The following is a 21234-nucleotide window of genomic DNA, read 5'->3' as shown; positions in this document are numbered from 1 at the left end:
CCCAGTAAAATACAAACACTGTTAAGTCTCTTTCCTGAAATATCTAACGTTCTTCTGTGGATGACACTACGAGGTTCCATTTTTCCACAAATAGGATAACATAAAGAAAAGAGGGTGCTTCAAGTGTAGGAAGAGACTAAACTAAAAAAAAAAATAATTATTCTACAGTGTGGCTGTCAGATTTTCCCAGGACAAAACTGTAATGTGGACTGGCACTAGGGAAAAGAAATGAGAATTCAAGCATTCCAATGATCCCTTCATGACAAGTGGAAGCACTGACCAGAAAGCAACTTGAATTATCCAAGCTTGCATCTGTTCCTTGAACTGTAGATATAAATATGGGATGTTGCTATTAGACTTGAAGTTCTTTGCTAAGATTTTAAGTGGTTACTAAATGCTTTTCCTGGTTTAAAAATTAAATCAAGTGAAAGGGATGGAAACTGAATATATAAATATGCTATACTACACCCAATGCACAGGTTTCTACCACCCTGTTGCATTTACCCTTCACTGCAAATTTCCAAAAAGCAGTTTTTTCCTGGCTTATACTTTAGGCTCAGAGGCATGTTACAACTTTGCAAATATAGTGACTGACAAGTAGAGACTCCATGCACACCCAGTATCCCTGGCTTGGACTCACACTCCATCTGCTCCAGCATAGACTCAAGTGCAGGGTCAAACATGCTCTCATTACCCATGAATGACTTACATTAGAAATGCCAAGGAGCTTTCCATGCTTTCCCTGATCATCCCAGCATGTGATGACACCTTTCCTTAAGGTACAGTTGTTCACATTTCTTCCTGCCAGATACAGTGTAAGATCATTGTTTCAATTCAGAGTTATGACACACACCTGCCTCCACAGGAATTTAGATCACATTTTCTGACAATTTTCACTTTGGGGCTAGCATCATCACAGCAATCATGCTATAACTTATCCAAGATACTTGTGTTGGAGAGATGTGGAACAAATGCATAACACCTGAATTTGACAGCCCCTCCTATTCTTCACTGAGCTCTGGTGTTCCAAGTAAGAAATTTCCATTTAAGATTTTGGGGGAAAGGTGACATTTCATATTTGTCAAAGTAATGATTAAGAATCTTCCTCATTACCCCCTTTAACTTTCTGATTCTGACACTCGAAACCTAGACAGCTTTATGGTCTCGAGATGAATTACATATTTATTTTTCTTTCTAAAGAGCTCAGACTGAAAGAACTTTAGATCATCAAGCTGATAAAAATCTTTTTCCATTTTCACTGAGATACTTTGCCCCTTCTATGAAGATAGCTTTACAACAAAGGTATCCCAGCTCTAACAGCCAGTGTTATACAAAGGGCTGTATAATTTAAGTAGCAAAAAAGAAACAGCAACTAACTGTGGTGCTGCTCTTTCCATATTCTTCTGTGGAACATTCACAGACACACTGAAACTTTTCATGGCTGCCATTGGCACTGTCTGGATTGTGGTACTTGTTGTGTGACTCACACAGGCCTTTCAAAGTTTCCATCTCTCAACCCCATTTACCCCATTTCCTCCAAAGCCCATCCAGCCTAGTTCTGTACCCCGGGACCCTGGCACTGTGATGTAACAGGATCATTAAGTCTGAAGTGGCTGAACTCACAGAGAGAGAAAAGAGCTGGAATCAGGTCAGTAGTGCGGGATGGTGGATGACAAGTGGTGATGCATTTAACTAAACTCAAACAGAAGCATTTCCTTCTCCTGGGGTGCAGACAAGTCACAGGTTCAGGCCAGCTTCTCTTTCTGATGGGATCTGATTTAGGCAGCACAGGATAAGTGAAAGTTTCCTTCAACTCAAAAAATGGACAGAAACGCAGAGAGTGTTGCAAATTGATCCCGTTCTTGGAGAACATGAGGCCAGGCAGAGGTCTATGAATACTGGAGGTGGCAGCATTAGGACTGTGAATAAACTGGCAGTGTTCCAGTCTGGAAACACTGTGACCATAAAATAGACAAAACCCCTGCCCTTGTGGAGTTCATCTTCTGGTTGGGTAACAGAACCCTGCAAAGAAAAAGAAAAACAGGACCATTGCATCAGAGGGTCATTAAGTCTCAGAAGAACAATGAAACTGGGAGGGAGAAGGAAGGAAATGTGGCATTCGTTCTGGGGACAGGGCTTGTGCGAAAAGAAACAAGCAGAAATCTCTATGACAGGAGGGAACTGAACCCAAGATTCAGCAGAGCAACACTGAAGCACAACGAACAATGGGGAAAGCAGCACTGATGGGTTCCAGGAAAACCAGGGACGTCACTACCGCCAGCACCGAGGAGATGCCGCTGGGAAGGAGCAGAGGAAACACTGACCACACAGAAGGAACAGCAAGCCAGACCAAGAGCAAGCAGGGCCCTACAGACCATTGGAATTATTCTGATTTTACTAGGAGCCATGGAAATGGGGAGCAGAGGATTGAAAAGATTTAGCTTTGCGTGACAGGGGGTGTACTGGGAATCAAACTCAGGACCTTGTATTTGCCAGGCAGGTGCTGTGCCACTGAGCTACGTCCCCAGTCCTAATTTATGTTTTAGTAATGGCCCATAGTCCAGGTGCTGAAAAGAATCTACAAGTACACAGAGGTGGGAAGAAGATGAGTGAGGGCTTCTACAGTCACCTAGAGTAAAGAAGACAGGGACAGCATGCCCAAGGCGCTGGTGGGGACTCCATATGAAGCTTGGACTCTACACACACCTTGAAGGCTGAAAAAAAGAATTTGGATGTTGGGGAATGATTCAAAAGAGAAGTAAGGATGACTTCAAGATTTCAGCCTAGAGAATTTGAAAAGACAGACTGACCAGCTCTGAGAGAAAGACCACCAGAAAGGCAATTTGATGGGGAGAAGATTATGATTATTCCTCACTCTAGGAGACACCCAGTGTGCTATCTTGTCTATTGTATTGTATTTCTATACATTGATAACCACCATAGATAAATCTTAGTGTATGATACAGGCAGAGAAACCCTTACAAAGAAAAACTCAGAGATTTAAACAATCAAACAAACAAGCAAACAAACACTTCACTGACTAAAAGTAATGTAATGGGCTGAAGTTTAGGATTTACAGTTAGGAAAAATAGGAGTTAAAGCTGCAGATGTAGGCAGAGGTCTAATCGCTGAAGTCTTTATCTATCATGCTATGGATGAGGACTTCACCCTTTAAGGGCTGAGGGAGCACTGAGGGGGTTTCTTAGCCTGATATCCTTCAGTAAAATAATCTCCGAAGCTCTCCCTCCTTGGCTAAAGTTGTTGCTTCCCATAGATCACTTCAAGGTCTCTGTTAAACTGGAGAACGCTTTAATACAACATTAGTAACCAAGCCAGAAACGCCTTATCTTTGGAACCACTACTAAAACAAAGACATAGATCTTGCTGTTTGATTCACCTTATTTTGGAACCAAGCTGAATGCTTTCAGTCAACTACTTTTTCTAATCTGCGCACTCTGTTAGGGGAGAGAGATGGCACGCTGTAAGTTACACATTGTAAGTTACAGTCCTTTGGGTCAACCTAGTGGCTTCAGGTAGCCTTTTTTCCATATGATCTGTGGTGCGGTGTGTATTCTTGGATCCAGAGACTCATGAAGAGTTACCAGTGAAGTTGTGTAATTTTTGGATTCTCTTTCATCATACTTTCACACAAAGTTTAGTTCACTTCCCAGTTAGTCATTACACTTCGCATTACAGTCATGTTTGTGTTTTCCAGTACATAGGATCAAAAATTAGTTTATGGACCCACTCCTGACTTTCCCAGTTCAGTAGCATGGGCTTGGCTGGCAGAAAGCCAAAGTTGCTTGTCATCGAAATAGTCAGGGATTATTTTCTGCATTACTAATTAGACAATGCAAATAGTATCAGCTTTCACTTATTTTATGGTGATTGTCAATCTGTTACAAAGATTGGCTCTCTTCTCTGAAGGCAAAGTGCAAACAGCTTTATGGAAATGCATGCTGACTAAGCTACTGGAAATACACAAAAGTTTCTGTATTGTTCTGTCCATGGAAATCCCCCCATCTCTATAGCATATTTTACTGCAGTTACCCTTCTGCAATATTCAAATAATATTGAACAGGGATTGTCAATTGTGGTCTGCAATGTGAAAACAATCCATCAAGTGAGATTTATTATCCACATCTGAATATATTTATTTATTCTTTTATCAGCTACTTATATAATTTGATAACATAGGCCATTAAGATTGGATTTTCAGAAGGTCGTTATGGAACAGTCACTAAGGACCCTCACATACCAAACCCGGGTGCTAAATAAACAAGGACAATGTCCACCTTGTATTCTTTGATACTGTGATTTGAGGAACTATTTTCAAGATGATAATATGTAATCTATTAACAGGTGATTTCTTACTGTTATGTTTTTTTTGTTTGTTTGTTTGTTTTGTTTTGTTTTTTTGTAGTTCTGTATTACGTGTACCCTTACACCGCTTTGGTTTGTTTTGTGTTTTTCTCTTTTTCCTCTTAAATAAAAAAAAAAAAAAAAAAAACAACAACAAAAAAAAACACTTGTCAATGATCCGTTGTGTCTCCATCAGGCATTAACCAGCTTCCAGCTCTGGGAAGCCAGGCTTGAAAAGTCAACAAGGATGCTGATAAAGTACCAGTAAGGTCTCTGTTGGAAAAAGGGTATTTGGCACGGTGCCGATGCCAGTTCATTTTTGTTTTAAAGAGAAAAGAATGAGAATAACTTCCTCCTTAAACTCATGCTAGGGAAAGAGGCTTCAAAGGCACTTAGTTCCTCTGGCTGTGCAGGGACACAGCAGCTGGCATTTGACTCATATCTTGAAAACCTAAGCATCAATGTCCGAGTCTCAGGCTGCCTCTGTTTAATGGCAAAGAAGAACCATGCTAGCAGGCAGCCGCCCCGTTCTCAGTGTGATAGGGTATGAGAAAGAATCTCGTTTAAGGGAATCCTACAAGAGAAAGTCACCTAATCTCATGCCAGTGGGAAAGGCAAGAGATTCACAACAGAGAAACTGTTTCCCTAGTCCAACAGATAGGAAGCAGAGCTCTGTGGCTTTGGAGGAATGAGAGGATTGTCCTCCAAGGGGTAAGTGTGACTACCCTTGGGTAAGGTAAGTTGAGCAAGAGGCAGCAGATTACATTTTGCATTTAGTCATACAAAGGTTACAATTCCAACTCTATTGCTGATTGGCTGGATGACATTTATACTTGTCCTCATATTGGTCCAACATGGCAAATGCAGGAGCCTCACAAGAGGAAAGAAACCAAAGCTACTGGACTCACCGTAAGTGTGCAGTAGTTTAGTGTAAGCTGCACATCACAGGTAGACCTAGCGTCAGAGCTCAGGCCTCTGAACTTCAGTGCTGTATTCTTTTCCCTTTTATAGGCTGCACCTTTAATTTCCAGTGCAATTATCTGCTTAGGAACAAAAGCCACTGCTTCCAACAGCTGTATCAAAATGACTTGAAATCTTTTTGTCAAAGAGATTAGAGTGAAAATAACTTGATGTATTTTTCCAAATTTGCTCCAGGTAGGGTCCAGGACTTGATGATCATATGTCTCCAAGGGTATCTGAGACTTGCGTGGCAACTCTGTCTGGAGCTCTGAGGAAGTGAGTTAGATCTCTACCCCACTTTCTCCTCCACAGTCAAATGAAGTGAAAGGATGGATGGAGAGAGGAAGAGGGTGCTGAACCAGGAAGAGCTTCTTCTGCTGCTCCAAAGTGGGAAGAATTCAGTAGATGTGAACACGTGAATGCGGTCCGCTCTCACCTTCCGGTTCAGTGTCTCTCCTCCACCCACCTTCACTGCTGAAATACCCAGTATGCGGAATCCTTCAACCAAAGTCATACTAATTTGACTGCACTGGAAGTTCTGAAAAGCATCAGTATCCATGTTTTTATTGGGGGTGAGGGGGATTCTTCTGGATATGCAACTCAAAGAAACCTCAGAGCTTTCTCTTTTCTGCTATTAATGAAATCACAAAGCCAGTTGTCTTCTTTTTAAACACTTTACAAGAAGCAGCACTCATCATAGAAATTGCCATTTACTGAGCATGTGCTATGTGTCAGACATGCTAAGAAAGCACAAATTGAGAAAAGTTCAGTAACTCTCTCAACTAGAACTGCGTCTGTGTTCATCCTCTAGACAGACGCCCTTTGCAAAGTCCTGTGGTGGGAGGAGGGGGAGGAAATACAAGAGTATCTTCTCTGACATGAAATGGAGCTATAATCTGCTTCCTTTAATGATCCTTAAAAATCTCATCTCAAAAATAGGTGTCAATAAAGCCAATGCAAATAGAAGGACGCTAATGTACTTCTCTCAAAATAGAGGAAAGATTTAAAATCAGGAAGAATACACACCTCTTTGTCCCTGGTAGATGAACAATATCCTCTAATCAAATTATTATGCTCTGTGTACATATTTGCAAGTCCTTGGGGGTAAAGAATGAATAACAAAATAAGTTATCCTACCAAAAAATAATTTCCTTAAAGGAAAGTTTAAAATACATATCTCCAGTAACTAAGAAAAATTAAATTTCTATGTAATAGTATTCTCAAGTTTTAAAAAATCATTTCCTATTAAAAATGTAAGTTGTATTTACTATAGAAAAATTTGAAGATTTAGACAAGCAAAACAGAAAAATAAGCACAGAAAATTGTACTGAAAATAGATAATGCTATTCAATGTTCTTTGCTACTTGTTAGGACAAGCTTTCTAGATCACTTACTAAACTCTGGAACACCGTGAAGCCTGTAAAAGTTTCCATAGCTATTTCAGTTTTCTGAATAACGCTTAAAATAAATAACCCATTTCCAAAAGAGTTGTAAGAAAAAGCTGAGACCTGTTATTCTTCAGACATCAGCTTGTTTTCCCAATTGTTTTACACTAGACTGCAGTTTGTCCCATGGTGTGACTAACACTGCCAAATTCTTGCAATGTGCTTCAAAATGTACTGGTTACAGACACACAGTGTTTATATGGTGGTACTAACACAATCTGTAATTAATGTAACATCTGAGAAGAAATGTGGTATAATTGGCTGCTGTCTCTGTACCACCACAAATAAACATCTTGATATACAGTTCTGTCCAAATTCCTAATAAGAGTGCTTATTCGACTAGTTTAGTCATGGAGAAAGTATAATAATACAAATTCTCTTTAAAATATGTATACTAAATTTAATTCTGCATGAGAAAATTTCTTCTCACTGTTTACAATTAAAGCATTCTTCTGCAAAATTTTATTTCTTCCTTCAGGAACAGCCAGGGTTAGCACTGCAAATTTCCTGTGTGGTCTGGAACAACCACCTGCTTCGCTCATTAGTAACAAGGCGTGGACACAAAGCAGGCTGCGTTTCTGCACCTATCTTATTTTTAAGACTGTGAAGAGGTGTAACAGCTCATAATGGAAATCAGCCAGTATCTGGGTTTTCTTTTTTTATTTTAAAAACAAAGCAACAACAACAAAAGAATAAAAACAATCATATAGAATTTCAAAACAACAATAGGAAATTAACAATAGTTAATATATTATATATTGTCATCTTCAAATTAGTTGTTCAGATTATGAGATTTAGGCACCAGAAATTATCAATCAGACAATGAAAGCATAAACTGTTCTTTTTGATGAACTAACAAAGATTAGTAGTATTGTTACCTGTCTTGTATATATACAATCTTTCCCTTCTTTCTTTTCTCCCTTACCCCATCCCTGTTGTTCTTTACTTTTGAACACTTTCTTTCCCTTTTGTTTTCACAATATCTATTGTACATTTTGGATCTTATTTACCCTTCATGTTTTTTTACACCAGGGATGATAATATGATATTTACTCACTAGAGAGTGATTTATTTCACTTATGGGGATGGTCTCAAGTTGAAAATATTTATCTATAAAAGCCTCAAGTTAATTTTTTATACCTGAGTAATAGATTGTTTAAAACATCACATTTTTTTATCCATTTCTCAATTGATGGGCATTTGTTTTCCAAGATTTAGCTATTACAAATTGTGCTGTTATAAATATGAGTACACATGTATTACTGTGGTATGATATTTTGAATTCTACTGGGAAAATACTCAGAAGGGGAATAGCTGGATTGAATAGGACCTCCAATCCTAGTTTTTTAAGGAATCTCCACAGTGGAATGTCTGACTGTTCAGTGATCCAGAATTTTCTAATTAAAATTAAGCCCAAGAATTTCTAAAAAGTTTAAAAGATTTTTCAATTCCTTTAGCATCTACAAAAATGCTTGTAATTTTTACATTTCAATAAAACTGAGATATTTGCTCTAAATACACATTATGCCATATATTTTATATTTCATATTATATATCATACATCACATATCACAATATAGCAAGTGGTCAATTTTTCAATAAATTCATTATAGTAAGTCCCACTGCCTTTAACCCTCCCTAACGCTTCTCACTTCGAGAAGCCTTATCCCATCCTCCCACCTTTCTCTGGAGCAGTCCTGCGAGTCCTTGTCCTGAGCATCTGCACCACATTGTGCCCTGCTCTCCTGCCTCTATCAGCACATTTACCTGTGACGGTCCTTTTCCCTCTGGTGAAGTCCAGAAGTTGCACAGTACAAGGTCCGGGGAATGAAATAGTTAAGGATACATCATGGTGGTTTTGTTTGACAGAAATTGCTGTAAATATTTGACTATTCATCAAAAATTTAAAAAATTCACTAAAAGTTTAAGAATGTTTATTAAAAGTAAAAGGCACATTGCAATTCATTTCCTTTAAATACTCAAAGGACTCCTTGCTTTGAAAGCATTTACCCTGTCTTTCTGGGACATTTGTCCTTCATCACTAAGTTAAAAAATTTAAGCATTCCCTGGAGATTGCTCACCCTTTCATACACCCTTTCTATAAAGAAAAAAAAAAAATGTTACATCAGGGCCAGGAGTTCCTAAAGGGGACACTTTTACCAGCAGAAGTCATTTAACAATGTCAGAGATACTTTTGACTATTTTAACTGGAGGTGCAGTACACATGGCATTTAGCAAGTGACTTCTAGGGACTCTGCTAAATATCCTACACAGCACAGCCCAGTTCTGTCCAGTAAGGAACTGTCTGTTGCACAGTGATGTCTAGGTTAAGGAGTTCTCTTCCTCACCTAGTGTTTAGTGCTGCTTGCAGAGTTTCAGTTAGCAAAGCTAAGAGGGAAATTCAGCCTCACTGGCATTTCCGAGGGAAACCTCCTTTTAGGGCAGCTAACAAATAGAGTTTGGCTCACTGATTTTACATTTGGGGAGTCTCTCAGAGGACTGTGGTTTTCCACTGGGTTTGTGTTCTCTGCATTGGGTGAGCACTGACTCCTATTCTTTAGCTCTTAGGGAGGCTAAGAAGAGAACTTTCACTCCTCTCCACTTTCTAGGGTTGTTACAACTCTTCAGTCCTCTCATTCTTCACACATTTATCCAACCAATTCAAAGTCACAAGCAAGGAGAACAAAGGTAAGAAATAGAAGAGCTAAGTAATATGCTGTCCAGAAACCCTGAAGCAGTATTTGCTGATCCCTAGTGGAGTTATGCAATGTTAAAATTCACTGAAATTTTAATCAATGGATAAAAATATGAAGAGTTGTACATCTTGTGTTACATGCCACAAATGTGAGATTTTTAACTTTTTTATATCTAGAAGCACATTTTCTTTAAGGAGCAATTTTAATGATTTCAACTAAGTATACTTAAATTTTCAATAGCTAAATATCAAAACCCAGTGAGTGAAATCAATAACTCAGAAAGCCAAGAGAATATACTTCGGACTAAATATCAGTGGGTTCTATATAGTTTCAATGATCCAATGCCCTGAAACTAAAACAGATCAAATAAAAGATTTAGGATAATGATGACCACAGACATCGCCTTACACTTGCAAATGTCTGCTGGCATTGATTCTCCAGCTACCTGTGTGAGTATTCACCACAGAGAGCCTCCCTAAGGGTTTATCACTGGTGATCAGCAGGAAACCACAAGTCAGCCCAGTCACAGTGCTAACCCATTCACCTGTCATGCATCAGGATACCTAGAGCACAACTGATCGGAAAATGAGTATTTTATCTTTCGTTAAAAACAAACAAACAAACAAACAAAGAATCAATCTTTCCAAGCTTCAGTGACAAGAAGACCACTCTATGGCAATCCCCACCCTCTCAGTTATTATTTACAATACAAAAGAAGAATCACCGTATTGATGCTGTGGTAACACATTGCCATAACACAAGAGGCTCAGTGAAGAAGCAGCATGTGTGGACCACCGACCTCTCCAGGCTCTTATTCACCCAAGCTAGAGAAGCAGCCCATAGGTTCATATTTTAAACACAATTCCACGTGTTACCATTGAGAAATATATATGAAATTTGTGACTACAGGATTCGTGTGCGATAACCTGAGTTTTAGTCTCAGTTTTAATAATTGCAGGAGTTAATGACCTACTTCAGCTTTAGTTTGCCATCCATAAAATGGGAGTAGGAATTCTGTCTCTTTTATTTGTCTTGGTATTAAGAATATTTGAAATGCCCTAATGCACAGTTGGTACGCAGCAAATGGCATTCCACTATGGGAGTATCTATCACCGGCATCTCCATCATCAAACTTCTGTGTTAATTACTTCCTACAATTCTAGTACAGGCAATCGCAGTAGATCTAAAGCAAGCAAAGAGAATCCTTATTTTTTTCATTTAATTAGAAAATCTAGTTAAAATTAAATATACTGCAATAAAGGCATGTGTGAAGTTACCATTAAGTTTCTTTGCTTTGAGCAAATATTCTTCAGATCCCTGTGGTAATTCTCTCATGCTAACTGGGTGTAGTATTTGACACTTTAATGTCTTTTTTAAAAAGAACAAACCAATCAATTATTTTATGTAATTTGGTTTTCTAATAAAATCCCAAATATGAGAACAATGATGCAGATATCATTCACTGATTTCTGTGTTGAATAATTTACGTAGTCATGAATCAGGGTATCTATCCCAGGTGGTGTCATACAATATATTAGTCAGGATGGAGGATAACAAATGGGCTAATGTTTAAAAATCATGATCCACATTCAGAAATTTTTAACATGAAGAGAAGAAGATAACAGCCTTGTCTGCATTTTTCACAGCAGATAAAGATAATTCCTCCTTCATTTAATACCTGTAATAGGTATAATGATACATAATTCTATTTATTATCTGTGCTGTAGAAGGCATCAAGTGTGATATACAAAGAAAACCACAATGCAGAGATTTAGTGCTAAGAAAATGCAAGGGAAAGTAAATTTAAATACTTACTTTCACAAGTCATAAACTCCTTGCATTCACTGACATACACATTTGCATGAACATCAAATTTCATTTTTACACAAATTGAACTTTTTCCACCAACAAGAAAAAAGGTTTCACTGCATAGTGCCAAATGCAAACACCACATTAGTGAAAATTGAAAGCTACATATCATGAAATTTTACTAGTACTAATTGGCTTAAGTTATCAGGTCCAAGAATGATAACATTCCTAATAAACCAATATTAAAATACATTCCCAAGCATGCAAATAATCCCACTGCTAGAGTTATTTAATGCACTTTTATGCAAGGAGCATGTGCCCCTAATTAGATTCTGTTGATGTGGCAGATTATTATAACTCTAATAGGCCCGTATGATGCTACTCAATTGATGGTAAGCGGGGCAGGTCAGTTCATCAGGCCTTATCTCTAATTAGCACTAAAAATGCACTGCAAACTATAGCAGAGAAACGACTTGACTTTTCTAAACTAGATGCATACAGAAGGGCAAATAGAGCTCTATCTTCAGGGGGAGGAAGACTATTATGAGACAACCAAAAGGTGTCCCTGTAAGAGAGTCACGTTCACCATCAGTCACCGTGTATCACAGAAACCTGTCTCTGCCTAGAAAAGGAGCCTCCGCTCTTCCCACGTCATCCTCCCCACCCTGAAAACACCAGGCCGGATTACCTTTCTCACAGTGGCTTCCTGTGAATCCAGACGGACAGGCACATGTGTTAGGAGCCACGCATGTTCCACCATATCTGCAGCCCTCTTCACAGAATGCTGTTGGGAAAGAATGGCTCTGCTTAGATAAAAAGCAGTCAGGAAATCCACGGGAAACATATGAGCGCTGGACCTCTCTTTGTGGCATCAGGGAACACACACATCTGTACTGGGCAAAATAAGATTTTCCAAACATAAAGGAAATCAGTTTTATAGTACCCATTTCACTTTTTATATGAAATCAACTGAAATCATGGACCAAGTGTTTCGCACTGGTTTGGCTTTGCTAAATGCTGGCTGGCATGAGCAGCTACTGCTGTTGGTGTTATTATTGATATATCTGAAATAAAATAAGAGAAACCGAGAAACTAGAAAGGGTAAGATCTGGGTGAAGGCAAAGCCTTTTCCAGTGCTTATGATTTATTTCATACTGTTTTTCACCAACCATCTTGTATGACATTTTTTGTTTATAAGTAGGAGTTTGTGGTATTTGATAAATTTTGTAACATAGTGATTTAACTCCTTATTTTTAGCCAATTAATCTACTTCCAATATTTTGGTGATAAAAGCAATGAACTGTTTTTATAGTTACAGTGTTTAGTTTACCCCTGAATGATTCCTCTGGTAAAAAGGCCTCAGTGCAGCAATGCTGCTGAGGAGGAGGTGGACTCTGCCACTTCATGAAGCTTTCAGTTATCCAGCTCCATCCCAGGGCTGCCCTGCTGACCGGGGCAGATCTGCTGACCTGCAGATCATGTTAGCTCCCCCTGTGTGCAGCACTCACAACAGGACAGCGTAGCAGCCCACCCCTCTCCACTGCAGCATTAAATACAATCGTCCATTCACACAGAACTGGTTACCACCTACCAGCTCATCCACTGGACTGAGCAGCCCACAAGGACAAGTGGCAAAATTGCTTTTGATCACCACTCAGTCCTAGTCTCAGTATCTGACTACATAGCAAATCCTCAAAAAATATTGTTTTGAATTCTTTCACAGATGTTCTGCAGATTATTCAGATAAAATGCTCTTGTTGTAATAACTCTGAATCACTTCCAATCAGTGTACTCTACTGTCTCTTACTGTTAAACAACCAGTAAGTTAGCATCCTATAAAGTACATTTAAAATAATATCAATGAAGATGATTGGAATCATTACTGAAGTTGCTTTTATTATGGGAGACAAATGTTTTAAATTGTAATTGTAGTTCAGAAATATCGTCCACCCTGAAAAAAATGCCATGATTGCATTCTGCTACTGGTGTCATCACATAATTAACATTAATTCAACTATAAGGAGTTAAATTATTTGTTTAGTGGAATACAAGTTGGAGTGCCCAGAACTTGCCCCAACATTGTCATTTACATTTCCTATCACTTGGATGATTTAGCATCCTTGCTTCAGCAATTGACTGTGAACTTCACTGCCCTTCCCAGTAAATAGTGTACACCTTGAAATGCAAAGCCCCCTTCCTCAGTACACTTAACCAATGCACAAAAAGATTTACACAATTTTTACCTTGGTATACTCGTGACAAAGTGAAAAACATATAAATACATGAATGCAAAATCTCTTGTCCCAAAAATTACATATTGTGAGCTCTGGTGGCTGACATTTCAAATAAGATATTTAAAGTATTGCTTTGCATAGAAGTGAGTAACATAAAAGGACAGGGATTTTGCCAGTTAAAAATGGCAGGAAAATTTTGTAAAATAAATACTGAAGCAGCACCAAAAGAGGCCAGAATTTTGGAAATTGAAAACTCAGCTTAATTTTTTAAAATTTTATTACTGCATGTTAGTATTGCATAATGATGGGGTATGTTGTGGGCAGTGAGTACACACATTTAATATTTCTTAATCAATTGCAGTCCTCTTTTGGTCCTCTCCCTTTCCTCCTGTCTCTCTCAGCTCCAGCATTTTACCTCTCAGTGTCCCATTATAGCTCCTTTATTTTAGTCAGTTATTTATCATTTTATGCATTTATTATTTTTATGCATTTTCTCATATTAGCAAAAAACATGAGATATTGAACTTTCTGACTCTAATTTCACTCTACATGATAATTTTCAGTTTAACTTTTTAAACTGTACAAATGGAACAGCATTTCACCTAGACCCCACAGACCTGGTCAGGAGAATGGGTGATATTGTACTGTGGATATATATATATAGTTCATGATTTACTGACCCTGTAGTTAGAATTAATAATAGGAGATGTCGCATGGAAAGCATGAGATGCTTGTGACACTGTGTGACTCTACACACATCATAATCAAAACCCTACATGAGGATAAAATGAGGTGACATTTGTAAGGAATGTAAAAGTGTTTGGCACATAGTTCCTGCTATATAAGTGTTTTGCTTATATAAACCCTTTTGACAGCAGCATCATTGTGACTGTGAACAAACCATCCAAGACCCAAGCAATAAAAACCCATCTTGCACGATGCACAGCTTCATCAAGATGACTTAAAGACATCTATTGTGATTCATGATTGATTTACTTTCAAATAAGTAAATCAGCACTTGGTGTAGAGATGTCTGATAGATTTTAGTGTTTCATACAAAAGCAAAAGGTGAAACAGAAACTATGAAGTCAGGTGCCTTGTCTAGGACCAAATAGGTACTAAGCAAAGAAATCTCTACCTTAAAAACATTACCTCTTTTTCATATGTTACGATACAGTTTTGTCTACAATTTGGTATTCACATAGACAGATTTACTCTTTCTTGAATAGTTCCATCACAGCAGAAATAAATGAAAACTATACCCAGATTTTATAGATTACATTAAACAATTGGTGGTATGTAAAAATTCATTAACCTATTAGGAAATCACTTTGTCTGAGCATTATACTATTTACAATAAATCTAAATACATATCTATTTTAAGTGGAATTTACTTGAGGTAAACAAAGCTTTCATTGCCTACTTCAATATTAGATGGTATGCAAAAATAATTTTAAAAATCACAAAAAACAAATAATGACATACCGTGTCACCCATAACTTAAAAACTCTTTGGGGAATGAAGATTAAAACAAGTTTGCTTTGAACATCTCATAAAATATCAAATTAAACTGTTGCATTTTGTTCTGAAGTTGGTGGGCGGATTCTTTCTACTGGATAAAGTATCTTCAACCAACAGAGCACCCAGCATGTGAAAACAAAGACTCTGCTAGCCGGGGACATAAACTATATATAGTATTACTTGTTGATGTCAAAGTTACAGAAAAAAGCTAGGTCACCACTACATGCTCTTGCCAGTTTATGGGTAACTGGGCTATTAGAAACTATGATCCAAATGCTTACTCTCAATTTCCTGATAGTGTAGCCCACAGCTACTCATTTCACCTCGCTTTGCCTCCATTTTCTCTCAAAGCAGTCATTAGTATCGACAGCACTAATACTGTGAAAGTTAAATTAAAATCATCAACATTAACCACAAAGTACAGTGCAAAGCAGCTGAAACGTTCTTAAGAACTGGAGGCAACTGCTGTTTTTGCTATCAGCAGGAATCTTCTTTTCAAGATACCAATACTGGGATAGTTAAACTGGATTTTCAACTTGATAGGCTTGAGAGCAACTCAAGAAAGCAGCATAGTTCATGCATATTTTTGTGGGTCATGGCCCTTCCTCTTTGGCATAGTTCCTATTCTCTGCTTCCTCAGTGACATGAAATGAACACTTTTGCTCTAACATACCCTTCTGACAGGTATTTTTATTATGCACACAGCTTATCATAGGCTGCAACTGAAACCATGAACCAAATTGAACTTGGCTTCATTTAAGGGGTGGTGGTGAATATTGAACCCCAGTGATGGGAAAGCTGACCAATCTAGAATTATGGTACCAGCAGTGGAATCACTGTTTATCATGCAGCTCAGAAGCCTTTGAAACTGGTTTATGGGAAGACTTTGGTACAGTTTACAGATCCCAGATAGACAAGTCCCAGAGTACTGCAAGCAGTGCTGGGTGGGAAATTATTGTCAGAGCTCCAAATTCTATAATGTTAGTAAGAATGCCAATGGTAAAAGGCCATGTTGATGTAGTTTGACTTAGGAAAGAGAACAATATATAGAACTAACCTAGAGAGAAATCATGTTAAAGTCTGGCAGAAAATTTGATACTTTTCTCATGATTCTGCAGGATGATCCGTTTCAGGTAAGTGGACTAATTGATCTGGTGGAGGAATTCAAAGGTATATCAATGTTCAAGCTATGCCTGCTTTTAGACTGGTATAAAATGATTTATATCATACCAAGGACAAAAAACATGTTTTAAAGCATAAATAGTAATAAAAGTTAAATTTAAGCCTTAAGGAAACCACATGTAAATTTGATGTGGCTGCTATAGAGATTCACTCTGCTAATAAGACCACAAAATTTTGAGCCAGGGGAAGGATGCTTTGATGGCATCTGAAGCACTTAAAAGACTCAATTAATTCCAGGTTCAAGGATGAAAAAAGAGTAAACACTTTATCTGAGAAGACAGCCCTCAAGACCCCTGTTCAAGAAGGGTCAGCTAGAACCTTTGCATAATTAATTTAACCATGCTCTGCAATCCATGGACTCAGTGGTTTTCACAGCTATGATCTAAGGAAACCTAGCTACTATTTGAGCTCTCACACATATTGGTATAGCCTGCATAATGCTGACTTTTCAGTATGCATAATACAAGAGTTGTAGAACCACAAAAACTTCCACCCAGATTTCAAAGGAAGAACTGGAAAACCAGGCAAAGGGAACCTGAAGGAGAATGTGGGCATAAATCTGAAGGTGAAGTAGTGACCTTGAAGGTACAGTGAACATGAACTTCTTTAGACTGTGATCTGTAAAATCATTAGCAATAGGGATGCCAAATCCTCTGGGACTCATTCCTCACCACCATGCACTCAGATCTTAGACATGGAACAATGGGTTTAAAGTTTCCCCTGATGGGCTTCAGTATTACTTTGGTCCTCTCCATTTCTATTCTTTTCTTTTAGAATAGTAATATTTACTGGTACCACTGTATTGAAAATAAGTACTTTACTTTTCAAATTAAGGGTTTACAACTAAGAGTTTTCCTTGAGTCTTTGAGAAGATTTTGGACTTTGGTTTTGAACAGTGCTGTAACTTTTGAGAACTTGGGAAAAGTGTTCTTGGGTTTTTGGTTGTAGGCACAATAGCTGTATTGGGTTAGGAAAACAGTTTGACTTGTTTACTTGAAGATTAAGTATAGTTTAAGGAAGTATGTCTGGGTGTCAAATTGACAAGGTTAAGCTAGACGGTCAACATAGCTGGCTTGACAGCTGTCACGGAAATCAATAAAGCACACTTCTGCATCTGTCTGGGGGCCATGAAGGCATGACACTGTTTCTGTATCTATAACCTTGATCCACTGCTCTCTAGCAGTGTTCCTCTGCTTGTCTTCCTAGGCACTATGAAATGAGGAGCTGTTTTCTGTGATGCCCCACCACCACAATATTTATACATTGGAGCCAGAGATCATAGATTGGAACGTCTCAAACTGTGAGCGAAAGATAAACATGTTCCTCCTTTAAATTGTGGTTGCCTGGCATTGTGTTCCAATGTACAGAAAACATAATTAATCAATTTCTTTCTACAATTCAGAGATACAGTGTTAAGACAGAAAAGATCCCTGTGCTGTAGAACTTTGTTTAAAATAAAGATTCATTGTCATTTTTTCCTTGACATGGTAACTTCCATTGTATAAAATGGTTGTCATGCAACTTGGGATCATAAATGTTTTGCAAACTTAGAGAAAACTCATGCACCACAAGAATGAGACCTAATATGTTGCCTATCTGTCAAGCATTATTTGGAATCTGAAGCATAGTATAAACACACTGTAAATATATAATGAGGTAAAAATTCCAACCTGTTACTTTAGTGCCATTTGTTATTCAGTTACTGCTGTGGAGATTTGTGATTGGATCAACTCTAAAATTTTATAGTTTTATTTTTGATAGAATTCTCACTGTGGGAAGAAATAAAATCACAAAATTTCAAAGCTGAGAAAGATTTAATCCATAGAAATATGTGTTTTCATAATTTAAACAATCTCAGCATATGAAATGAATGTGTACACAGAGGGCAATAAAATGTTAAGCTAGGTTTACAAATAGCCTGAATACTTATGATCTTCTCAAAATTTTACTGATATGTTATCCATCCCTTTGGAATGCCCCCAGAGGAGAGTAAACACCAGGTTCAGGAGGTTTCAGCTGGGAATTCAGATGATGCTAGAAACTGGATGAGAGACCATGCATGTTTTATTCTAGCCTAGAACTTATCTAAATTTAATTTATATCGTACAACCTTTGCTATCGCTTAAATTAGATGTGTCAAAAGCATGGCAGAGGAAATTTCAAATCTGCTACCACATGGGTGCTGGTGGCTGATTATAAACAAATCTACAATAAAAAATTAATAGAATAAAAAAGTGGTCAATGATTTTAAATGTTTGCAGTCTAACCAGAAAGAAGTGCCTACCAAGTTGTTACTGAGGAGAATATGGTTGATGAAAAGATTAGCATTAAAAGGAAACAAAAGATTTTGCATCAAACTAATTAGGAAAATATTGTTTCAAGGTTTCTCAAAGTTGGCTAGACTTTCCTTGTTGAGACTCAAAGGTGAAAAAGAATAAGCTACTTTACAAAAACTTCGCTTTGAGAAGAGAGCTCCATGAAACCATGTTCATTCAGGATTGTGTGGAGATGTTTGTCTTAGAGTTTATCTATCTAGTTACTCAGTGGACACTGCAAATATGGTCCAGTGGGTCAGCGGACACTGCAAATATGGCCCAGTGGGTCCTGGTTACTGTTTCTACTCATTGCACACCTTAGAATCATGATGCTCAATTTTTCCATGCATGCATAATGGAAGAGTTTTGTGGTTGTGGAGGCTTCCCCCAAAATTTCAGAACAAGGCTTTGGAAGCCAGACACTGTGGCTGCAGTAGTGCAGGGTGAATATCTGTAAATGTGAAGCTAATAAGCAATCGGGACACCAGGATATTGTAGATTCCAGGAAGACAGCATGTCTGCTGAGGAGTCATATACAGAGAGAAAACCAGCCCAATAGAGAAGCTGTGTGGGCAACAACCAACAAGGCCAAAGAGACACAGCTGACCCATATTACCATAATCTGTGGGCTAGATATGGAGCTACAAGATTTTATGTTTGCCTTTTAGGGTTTCAGTCCTTCATTCTGTTCCTCTCTACTCATATTTCTCTTTTGGAATGGGAAAATTTATTTTGTGTTAGAGTATTGGAAGTATTTAACTTTCTTTTTTATTGTTTTCATAGTTACAGCTAATGGTTTACCCAGAATTTCTAAAGACACATTGGACTTGGAATTTTCAACAATGCTGAAAATGTAAAGATTTTGCTAAATGTGTAGTGAGATGAACATGAGCCATTTGGGGATAGAGGAAGTGTGTTAGGGTTTAGGTCTAAAAATGCCCTATGTTTTGGGAAGTTGACTGGTTCATAGAAACACCGTACTCACCGTGGACTCAGCAGTGGAGTAAGCTATTAGAATGTGGGGCTTAGTTGAAGGTGAGCCACTGGGAGTGGGACCTGGAATTCTGTGTTCCTGTCTAAGGTGCATCCCTCTCTTTCCTTCTTGGCTGCCACGGGGTGAGCAGATTTTCTCCCCCGTGTCCTTCTGCTGTGTGGTTTCTGACTTGCAGCCAAAAAACCACAGATGGATTCTTCTAAAAACTATAGGTTGTGCTCATTTCGGCAGCACATATACTAAAAACTAGAGATCAAAATCATCCTCTCCTCCTGTAAGACTTTTATACTCAGCATTTTTTTTCCAATGATGGCAAAGCAACTAATGTAGCAATTGGCCCATTCCTATCTTCCCTCGAGTAGAACATTATGAGGAACCGTGTTATTGGTTTTCCAGACACTGGTAAACAATACCTTACCCACATACATTAAAGAAGGGGAGACTTATTTTGAGTCACAGTTTCAGCCCATGGTCGGCTCTCTCCAAGGCAGAAAGAAAACTGAGGAGAAGCATGCTGTGCTCTACCTATGACAGTGAAAAGGGAGAAGGGGAGTGAGAATGCACCTTTCACACCCACAGTGATCACCACCAACCAATCTTGATTTCCCAGCAGCACTCAAGTCTATGAACTCATCAATGGAGGAATGCACTGATGTGCACAGCACCCCACAGTCCAATCACTGTCCACCCACCTGACAGTCTGCATGGACATTTTAGATATAAACCACAACAAGTATGAATTATTTATAAAAAAATACCTATCAGTTTGTTTAAATAAATAAAAGATGGCTACCCTGAATTATAAAGTCAAATGCATGCCCTTAAAATTCAAAGGTGGTTCAACATCATTAGAAGTCATTCGCATTCAACATACAGGATCCCACTCTCATTCATTTCTTCTTGGAAGTAAGGTAATATCTGACAGTATTAGTTTTGTCTCCTGGATGATCTTTTCCCAGATTTGAACTCATGTTCTCCAGCTCAGCTGTCAGTAATCAAGGTGTTATAACCACCTCCACAGCTGCTTTTTGACTTAGTCCTCACATCTTCAAAACACAAGAGTGCTGAAAGGTTCCCTCAAACATTTCTGGTTGTCAAGTGTCTGCGGGACCAGACACTGCTACTGTTCACTTGGTGGGGTGTGACCAGGAACACTGTAAAAACATCTTACAATGCCTAGGAAAGTCCTATGCCGATAAGAATTATCTGTTCCAAAATGTCCATAAGGATTAAGCTGAGAAACTACTCCTACTTTATATGTGTAGGTATATCATGTTTCCAGGAACAACATTCTCTTGTTTTAATCCTTCTTTACCCATTTCAATATCCTCCAACAATTTAAAATACAGAGAATTATAAAAGTGAAAATATATTAGGCGAGTCTAATAATATGAATGCTCCAGACATCCGCATCTACTGCTGTATCTGTCCCCATGCATGATATCCTGCATAATTTAGTGTTTTTTTTTATTTACCTCAGTACAGGTTAAATACATTTGCTTCTATGTGTATATACACCAACAGCTTCAGCAGCATTTTCTATTTGCAACAGCTACAACGCTATACCAAATACGTTTGCTCAAAATCTATTAAATGTGCTGTAGCTGACTTATATACATAATTCTATTTCCCCTTCAGAGTACTGCTGTGCCTTCATATACCAAACTTCTTAGATGAGAAATTTGGCTTAAAGAAGTTAAGCAAGATCTCAAATGT

At 38.1% G+C, this 21234-nt stretch overlaps 1 protein-coding gene across 1 annotated transcript in view; it reads right to left on the bottom strand.

The window, feature by feature from the left end:
- The window catches only part of LOC100728849 (protein kinase C-binding protein NELL1-like), a 510642-nt gene that overhangs the window by 21542 nt on the left and 467866 nt on the right, over positions 1-21234 (bottom strand). Inside the window, exon 15 of the mRNA XM_063256784.1 lies at positions 11961-12056. Coding sequence (XP_063112854.1) covers positions 11961-12056 — 96 coding nt within the window. The remainder of the gene's footprint in view (positions 1-11960; positions 12057-21234) is intronic.

This window comes from Cavia porcellus, unplaced genomic scaffold (assembly GCF_034190915.1).
Source record: "Cavia porcellus strain 051 isolate PalLab524CR breed Dunkin Hartley unplaced genomic scaffold, mCavPor4.1 scaffold_9, whole genome shotgun sequence".
Classification (NCBI taxonomy): domain Eukaryota; kingdom Metazoa; phylum Chordata; class Mammalia; order Rodentia; family Caviidae; genus Cavia; species Cavia porcellus.
The sequence above is the reverse complement of the archived record's forward strand: the minus strand, read 5'-3'. Positions and strand labels throughout refer to the sequence as shown.